Source organism: Dermacentor albipictus, unplaced genomic scaffold (assembly GCF_038994185.2).
Source record: "Dermacentor albipictus isolate Rhodes 1998 colony unplaced genomic scaffold, USDA_Dalb.pri_finalv2 scaffold_17, whole genome shotgun sequence".
NCBI lineage: Eukaryota > Metazoa > Arthropoda > Arachnida > Ixodida > Ixodidae > Dermacentor > Dermacentor albipictus.
The window spans coordinates 2,800,945-2,810,618 of record NW_027225571.1 but is presented as its reverse complement, the minus strand read 5'-3'; the positions used below and the strand labels follow the sequence as shown (position 1 = coordinate 2,810,618).

General features: G+C 45.3%; 1 protein-coding gene across 2 annotated transcripts in view; it reads right to left on the bottom strand.

Annotated features, from left to right (window-relative positions):
• Nucleotides 1–509: 509 nt before the first annotated feature.
• Nucleotides 510–9,674, bottom strand: part of LOC135897833 (band 7 protein AGAP004871-like) — a 291,293-nt gene continuing 282,128 nt past the window's right edge. For both annotated transcript variants that reach the window (XM_065426539.1, XM_065426540.1), the window contains one exon: nucleotides 510–8,677. In XM_065426539.1, coding sequence (XP_065282611.1) covers nucleotides 8,420–8,677 — 258 coding nt within the window. In that variant the 3' untranslated portion in view covers nucleotides 510–8,419. The remainder of the gene's footprint in view (nucleotides 8,678–9,674) is intronic.

The following is a 9,674-nucleotide window of genomic DNA, read 5'->3' as shown; positions in this document are numbered from 1 at the left end:
AACTCGCACAGCATTGTAATCTGTCTGGAAGAGCCAAACGCACGTTTTACCATGGCACGCAAAAAAAGAAAAGCACTAGACGCCCTTGTTGCCGTGCACGGAGATGGCGACGGCATTCATATCAGCGACCGCAGTGTTGTTACACGAAGACCTACCGCTGGGAACTCGTTATTTTTTCCTTTCTCGAGAACAGCGTGAATTTAGCTCTTCATATATCCAAATGTGTGTATTTATACGATTTATCTTATAATAGCAGCCAGCTGACATTGGGAGCTTCATCAGAAAGGGTAATTTCTGCGGAGCCCCCGAAGCAAAGTTTCGGCCGTGGGACAGAAGTTTGCGGTGTGCGCGGATGTTACCTGTGCCGGTGATGTCTTCGTGCGTGCAGTCGGGCCACTCTGCGCTTCCGAAGCGGCAAAGGAGGGAAGGATATTTTCGCCCCTCGACAAAGAAAGAAAAATTGCAAACTAGCCGAGACAGTGAGCAACACAACGCAAGCGTTGCGTATATATGTCGTTACCATTTTTATTTCACTCCATTCAGGGCCACTCAAATGACATTTTGAGGTTGTTTTCGATGACATGAAACCTATTTGTGTGTCTATTAATGGCGACATCATTTTGAACAATCCTTCTTTTTTGCAGGTTGCACAGCAAACAGCACAAGGAACGAAATAACAGTAGACAATAACACCGGATATGATTTTTTTTTCCGTTACTCACATTCCACAATTATTAGGACTGAACATAGAAAATTACGCTGCAAGTTATCGGGTGTAACGTTTTTTGGCACTTACATACAAGAAATGATTTCTAATTTTCCAAATGTCTCAAAACCTATTCCCAACAAAGAACATTGAGAAATCTCTTCTTTAAAATTCTTGCAGCCTCTCTTAAGTATGTCATCATTACCACTGCTTGGCACTGTCTGGGGTGCCCGTTAAATTGAGATATTCGACGAAAGAAACACCTTCAAATCCTTAGTCAAAGGACAAAACAGAGATGATCTTTGTGGTTAGATCGTGCAATTAAGGTGTAATCAGCACAGTAGCTGCACAGAATCCGCCACTACATATGGGAGAAGTCGCAGCGGGAAAAGATATAGGGACTTACATTAGGATTTGTTCAGCACACAGTCTTAACGACGGTGAACCTACTGAAACACGCTTCGAAAGAGCAATGATTACATTTGTGACTGATTATATAAGGGTTCAACGGAGAGTCAATATTTGCGCAAGCCTAACGCACTTGCCGCAGGGTTTTTTTTTCTGCTCTTTAGTGAGCGTAGGTAAGATTTTTTCGCGAGCACCAGTGTAGGTAGGCGTAACAAGAAAAGAAGCAACATTAAAGCACGAAATGCAAGATAATGTCGCAAGCCTGTGCGCGCTTTAATATGAGTGAATGCCTTGATGAAATTTAGCAAAGCGAACTTGAATAACGCGCAGCTAACGCAGATAGGAGTAATCCCATTCTCGGAACGCGCAATGACTCGGGACTGGCGACCTGGTCGGCCTGAGTAAGCGAGCAGCCGCTCCAACGAAGGAAAAAAACCTCAGAGTATATTTCGCACATTTGGGGGCATAATATGATATTGTAATGTCATTTTCGCGCACTGTTCCCACGAATAAAATTTTGTTCGATAAACAAGACTGCTGCCGCCTTGTATACGAACGCATCCCAAGTCCCTCAACACGAACATTTCCATTGGATTGCATTGCAAGAGCTGTTCGTCTGCTATCTTTACGAAAGCAGCATGGATGAGTCATGTGGAAAACTGAGTCACCTTTATATGTTGAACTCGCAGTAAGCACACGGTGAATCCACTGCTTGTATAACCGTGCGAGCTGTCACTAAACGTGGCTTATCAAGCGACCAGCCCAATCGTCTCCTAATCCACCGAAGGCGGCCATAACCATGCCACAGCAATCATTCTTTACCGCTAACCCCAATTTACCACTAATGATTCCTGTCACACATACTGCGAGAGCCTACGCCAGGATCTGCTGTGCGTTTACTGCCACCTGCTCGTTCGCGATAGATGTGGTTTGCCGCGCGAACGATTGCAAACACCCAGCGATCAGAAAGGGTGTCAAAATGAAAAGAAAAGGAAAGAAAGATATTAAGACAGTCTGGTCCCAAGAAAAGGAAGCGAACTGGTGAATATGATGGCTGAACGCCTGCACGACTATACTGTCGCATCCTGGCAACCTTTAACCGGAACATTACCAGCGCCATTTTTGTATGGAGACGAATGCATCTTGCAGCCACTGAAATCGAAGGTAGTTTTGCCACCCAAACCCTCACGTAAAGCCAAGGACGTTGCCAATTATTAGTTTTGACTAGATTAGTTTGAGCGCAAGTGGCGATATGTCAGAAAATGAGACAGAACAAAATGAGAGAAGGAGGGAGGGAGGGAGGGAGGGAGGGAGGGAGGGAGGGAGGGAGGGAAAAGGAGGGATAGCACCCTGCTAGTTTGTGACATCATCCTTAATATACCTTGTCACTCGTACTAGCCTCGAGCCACCTACGGGGCATGACTTGAGCTGTAAGTTATGATTAGAGCGAATTGGCAAGAATCAGCCCTCGTTGATATTATGCAAGCTTACTGACGCATGTCACCACCTTGGATTTTTTTCTGGAACTGATATTGGCGCGTGAGTTATCGCTCAATTCCCCAGCTGCTTTAGTTAGGTAAGCTTTCAAAGAAAATTATCTATTACGATAAAAAATCTGCGTGATGAGGGCACCTTTCTTCTAGGAAATAAAAGCCTTCTGCACAAGCATTTGCCTTCTACAGATGAGGTGAATCTTGAAAGTACTCAAGAGTGTGATCAGGTGTCAGCTGCTTCGCCAACAAAACATGATAATTCGTCCCAAAACGTCAAACTTCTCGTGCTTACTAACCTAAGCGGAACGCGTGGCGTCTTAAGACAGCACGAAATGATTGCTACTGCCATCTACGGTATACGTCGTATGTGACTTCTCATTGGAAATAAATCGAATATCCACATGGACTTTTTTTCGGCTTTGCAGGACGATGGTTGCAAAGCTTCAATTTAACACCGCGGAAACTTTTTTTACAGGGCTAAAAATAAACAGCGATCGAGTTAATCGTTCACTGTCAAGGATCGCTGTAGAGCGATGTGGGTTTAGCGACATGGTTAATGACGCTGTATCTACTAATTGTAACGATAGATTTGAGAAGGCTGAACTTGTCGTTTTCTTGAGGATAATGGAACAATTTAGTACTGCAACACGGAAAACTAGTTTGTGCGACATATATATTGCACTTAGTTTTGCGTATTATGTGCGTTCTCTTGCGATGTTTGATGGCACTCGCTCAGAATGATCAAGACAAATAGGAAAATGCATTGATGTTCAAAGGGTATTTAAGGAATAGAAATTTTCTTGGATTTATCTTAAGTAGGGGTACTCTTTAGTAAGAAACCACAATACATCGGTCAGTAAGCGGACCTTAAAGCAGTTCTGCGCACGCGCGCGGACACACAGGCACGCAAAAAAATAGCGCTGACGTAAGGCATTGTAATACCAGACAGAAAGTGAGAGAGGCATAAAGGAGAGATGCCTAGACCTGCACCACTAATGTATGCAATACCAGACAATCGCAAAAAACCAAACAAGTCGCAAACTATAGCGAGTACGTGCATGTATCTCTTTATTTTTTAGTCACTCCAAATAAGAACAACAGCCTTCCTCTTGAAAGTTGGCCGGATTATGATTTCGTGTAACTTTTTTTTTTTGCACCACATCCTTCACAATTGCGGCGCTGTGTTGAACCAAGGGATTTCCGCCTACTTCGGTAGAAGAAGCACTGAGGTTGCAGGCAAGCTTGAGATTACGAAGAGGCCATCAAACAACGCCGTGCACCAGCCTAGTGAAGCCTATCAGCGACAGAAAAAAAATATAGAAAGTGCAACAGAACGCAACAAAGACGTAACAAATGACGCAGGAGCGAAACGTTAACAAGCACAATCACACAACAGTGTCGCATCACATTGAGCTTTTGCGTTTTGTATGTTTCATACCGCATAACTCTTATTATCGGAAACGGTTGAAATATATATGTATTTACAACATAGAGCATTCCTCTTATTGAACTAGAATACATGGTAACAGGACTGTATAGTACATGTGCGCTAAGCAACCTCAATGTAGGGGTGGCTGCCAAGAAGTAATCAGTAAATAACGGGTTTCAAGCCGCTACGCTCGCTGTATAAGCTTCCTCGTATTCACATGCACACAGGAGTTGTGTGGACAGGAAAAAAATAAAAAAACAAAGAACATGAGCAAAAAAGCGCAACAGGAGTGAATGTCTGCTTCTCTTGAACCATTATGTACATCTCAAGCGCAGGGTATATGTACACTCAAAATCGTAGTTAAGCGTCCCGAAATTACTCCATAGTTAATCAACACAAACGCAAGCCCACCTTTTTTTTTTTCCTAACAGCCCCCCCCCCAAAAAAAAAGAAAAAGCTGTGTCGTGTTTGAACTGAAACATAGGCTACTCCCTTGCTACCTCTAGACGGAGCCGGTAATTTCACACTCTTTTATTTTCCCAGCAGAGAACACTCAATTATTTATATTATATATATTTATATACCGTAGTTATAGTATGTCATATGAATGTCGTAGTTATATCTATGATGCTTAACTCTGCGTCACTATGGAGGTGCATCTCTCTTCACAAAGCCTATATGATACAAGAGATAACGAGAAATTGGATGGACGAAAGTGGTATAGTGCGAGTTACTGGAGTCTAGTGCAGCAGAACGTAATGTGCCGCGAGGAGAAAGGTTGCCCGCGCTACGGAAATGTGCCTTCGCAGGTTTGGTTACGAGTGCCTCGTCATTTCTCGCTCATATCGAGGTGCACATCAACCTTGATGTCGCGTGGTTCTTTTTGGGTTCCTCGACGAAGGCAATTAGGCTTCAGGCGCGTTTGCCCGCAAAGTCGAGAGCGGTTGAATGGCGAAGTCTGTATAAGAAAGGGCCTGACACGATTCAAAACGTAAAGCGCTCCAGACGTTCGAATTGCCTCGTACGTGGATGAAACATCATGTGAAGAACGAACCGAAATATATGCTGTTGAGGACCTTCACGCATCGGTGTCAGACAGCGCGATAAAATCGTTACAAGCCAGTCTGTCTTATTATTATAATCTTATCGGTCAAGTGAGGAGTTATGAGGAGTGGTGTAATCCTTAGAAGTGTAACTACACCTCGAAGAAAAAAAATTAAAAAATAACCACGAAAGATCGTAGCATTTATGCTAGTGCTCGATAGTGCGGAGCACATTTTGTCGTAATGGTGAAATAAGAGATGTTCCCGATTCACTTTCCATCGTTTCGCAACTTACACGCGGCGCCACGTCGCGAAGAGCTCTGTTTGCCGACAAAATTGTACCGCTTCGCGCAGTGTTCACGGGTCACCATCTGGGCAATGAGAACATCAAAATAATAGAATAAAAAAACAGAGAGAGAGTCGCAGCTTAGTATATATAAGGCGCCGATATATATGTTCCCATTGGTTGCACGACCGACGTGACTGGTTTGAATTTTTATGAACTTCAACAGAATATGCCGCCATGTACGCAGAGATAGATGATTCGTTATTGCTGCTTAAAAGGAGGGTGCGCTCTTCTGCACTGTCTTGTATGCTATATTAAGTTAATAGACACATGACTATCTTTTTCTGGGGAGAGCACTTGAATGCACTGGTTAGCTTTTCTCTCGCGCGTTTAGAGAATCTACCTAGACAAGCCTAGAAGATGAGACACTACCCTACAGATTCGCAATGTAACGCAATACGAAGCCTTGGCGTGAGCAAGGGTTCCGGGATACTGGAACGACAATTACCCGCTATGAACTTGTGATAGAAAACGAATACCACGCAACTGACCTTACTAGAAGAATTAGTCAAGGTGACCCGGTTCTTTCGGGCGATCCACTCTCTAATTAAGAGCACTTGTGAAGTGCTTCTTTTTTCATTTTCTTCTGCCTTAAAGCTCCAATAACGTTCAGCCCGCTTGCGTGGACAGAAAAGTTACATTGTATTCGAAGGTAAAATAACGAAAACACGTCGGAATAACGTGTGGCCCAGTTGCTGCAGGATGGCATAGCAGAGATGCTCCTCAGAGGGAATAACTGACCATTCGCGGTAGGCAATCGCAAGAAGCGCCGCGAGGTTTACAGGGTTTGTCAATCGGACTGCCAAGGATCCGCTTATCCGACAGGTACAAATAAAGCTAGCCATTACAAGAAAAATTTAAGAAACACCTTCGCTTTCTCTTTTTCTGCAGTGTACATTCGACTCATTGTCTTATGGAAGGTAAAAGTTTCAAAGAGGCAGTGATTATGTTAACGAACGTTCAGGAGACATTGAATTAACAACGCCACACCAAAGTAAATGGCTGGACTTTGCGGGGTGCACGCGCTGCTCTCGCGTTTTCCCTTCGAAAATGTTTGTCGGGAAAACAAAATGCTGGGCACAGGAAGCGAAAGATGCTTGCGTGAAAGCAACACGTTTCTCGTCGCCACTTTCTCACAACCAGTTATGAATTATGCGTTTGGAGTACATATTTTGCCCTTGTTTTCTTCCAACAAAAGTAATGTCGCTTCACATTGAGAAAAGACAACATGCCTGCGTCGTACGCAATTCCAGGCGCACACGCAGGCACGGCGCACGATCGTATTTTGCATTATTTAGCTAATAAAGCAAGTTTGACAATCTCGTAGCGTCACTGTAGTCGCTCAAGCATGCCGTTAATTAAATGCACTAATGAATGCTTTGTCTAAAGCAGCAGACTTGAATTTCTGGCTGAATACGTTGCCACGGTGAAGTTTGGTAACGCTTTAGGTAGCCTCGCATTTAGGTGGCCCATTACAGGGTACCTACTTTTCGATATGCCTATTGAAAGTGCGCCTTGCTGTAGACAAATAAATAGAAGACGTTCACAACAAACATATCGTGCAACAAGGTGTAACCTAAGCTTATCAGAAACTCACGTCTCTGAAAAGTATATTGTGAAGCAGTACGCCTTCAGTTGTTTCCTTCACCTTCTGAGCCAAATGGAGCACGTTAAGCGACACATCGTAAATTAAATCAATTCGTAAATGAAGTAAGGCAATACTGCTAGAATTGCGTGCTCAACTCACCAAACGTACAATATATAGATATATATAATTATTTTTACCTCGGTTTTATTACCGACGTAACCTGCCTTGCAGTGGACGCATGTCCATTCCTGCTTAGCGTTGGTCTCAGAGTGTTCATGTGCCTGCTCTGTTCGCCTCTGTGTTACGCGTACCGCTGTCCTGTGTTTGGCCTGTGCCTCATCGTGGATTCTGCCTTTGTTGGCGTGTGTGGCTTCTTCAGAGTGTGGAGACGACTCACCCATTAAGACGGGTTCACAGCAAGCTACGTCGCCGTAAGGTTCTACGTCCTTGCATCCTCCCGCCTCGCAAGTGGGTCTTAAGTGCCGTCAGTGGACACTTGTAAGAAACGGATAGGTTTCATAACTGTCCGTCCTTCGAAGCGCCCTCAATTCTCTCAAAGAACAGCAGCTATGGAAGTGTACCCAACGAGTGCCCATTTGGAACCATGGGTATTCGGGGTGTGCACATCCAAAGGACGACCTAAGGTGCCAAGCTGCAGGAAAAATAAATGTGTGAACTAGTTTATACAGTGATAACTTTCAGCTATGGCGTACGTCAGCAAACTCCACATTGTGCACGTTATTGTGAGTCACTAGTATGGCTGGGGTAACACGAAGGCCGGCATCACCCAACATGTAGAACATTGGGCTGCTTTTCGGAAGCATTCAGTGCAGCACCGGAGCTTGACCGCACGATCACAACGAACGAGATGATCACACAGCGAAAAACGTGTTCACGCAGAAAGGCCGGCAGTGCCTACACGTCGGGCCTTTCTGCACGCACAGCTCGCAAGAGACGCGGCCATAGCAACCATATCAACTACTAACCTGTCTTCACACGTCACGGTAAAATAAACAAAAGACATCTTTTTCTTTCCAGGACGCTTCAAAGGACGCTACACACACTCTTTTGCAGGGAGAGAAAGAGGCGCTTTCCTATCGCGGGGGCGGCAGTGCAGGTAGAAGAGCCCGGACTGCTCTCTTCCTGCCCCTAACGCAGTTCACACACCGTTTCCCCCTGAAGTGAAGGTGGGACGTATGCCGCCCCTGCTCAACGGCTCTTTCGACCTCTCCTGTGTCGTTCAGCCACGATGTTGCACGCACTACGGGCACGAGGCTACGGACCCGGACACGATCTTATTTTCCGGGTACGCCCAGGCGCAGCTGTGGAGGCAGGATAAGCGAGAGCCGCCTCTGGCCCGTCCCGTACCAGAACAGGCTGTTGGAACGGGACTGGCGGGCCCTCTGCTACGCGGAAGCCTCGACGTCTTTCTTGACGTCACCCCCTCCGCCACCACCTCCGCTGCCGTGACTGCTCGCGCTGCTGATGAAGCCCGAAAAGAGCTCCATGGGGATGGGGAACACGATGGTGGAATTCTTCTCCGCTGCGATGGAGGCCAAAGTCTGTAGGTACCGCAGCTGGAGAGCTGACGGCGTGTCCGCTATCACCTCGGCGGCTTCTTTCAGGGACCGTGAGGCTCGCTGTTCTCCCTCGGCCGCAATAACCTGCGATGACAAGATGGCTACCCCTGAGTGCGCTGGTGGCAAATCAGATGCATTATAGTAAAAACAGATCCTGCCGCGAATAGATCAGTCATTTCATCACCATCAGCCTGGTTGCGCCCACTGCAGTCGCCTCATGTCCTGCCCATGCCCATTTCTTTTTCTTGATTTCAACTAAGATATCATTAACTCGCGTTTGTTCCCTCACACAATCTGCTCTTTTCTTATCCCTTAACGTTACACCTATCATTCTTCTTTCCATAGCTCGTTGCGTCGTCCTCAATTTAAGCAGAACGCTTTTCGTAAGCCTCCAGGTTTCTGCCCCATACGTGAGTACTGGTAAGACACAGCTGTTATATACTTTTCTCTTGAGAGATAGTGGCAACCTGCTGTTCATGATTTGAGAATGCCTGCCAAACGCACCCCAGCCCATTCTTATTCTTCTGATTATTTCAGTCTCATGATCCGGATCCGCAGTCACTACATGTCTTAAGTAGATGTATTCCCTTACCACTTCCAGTGCCTCGCTACCTATCGTAAACTGCATTTCTGTTCCGAGACTGGTAAACATTACTTTAGTTTTCTGCAGACTAATTTTTAGACCCAACATTCTGCTTTGCATGTCAAGGTCAGTGAGCATGCATTATAATTGGTCCCCTGAGTTACTAAGTAAGGCAATATCATCAGCGAATCGCAATTTACTAAGGTATTCTCCATTAACTCTTATCCCCAATTCTTCCCAATCCAGGTCTCTGAATACCGCCTGCAAAGCACGCTGTGAATAGCATTGGAGAGATTGTTCCTCCCTGCCTGACGCCTTTCTTCATTGGAATTTTGTTGCTTTCTTTATGGAGGACGACAGTGGCTGTGGAGCCGCTATAAATCTATTTCAGTATTTTTACATACGGCTCGTCTACACCCTGATTCCGTAATGCCTCCATGACTGCTGAGGTTTCAATCGAATCAAACGCTTTTTCGTAATCAATGAAAGCTATATATA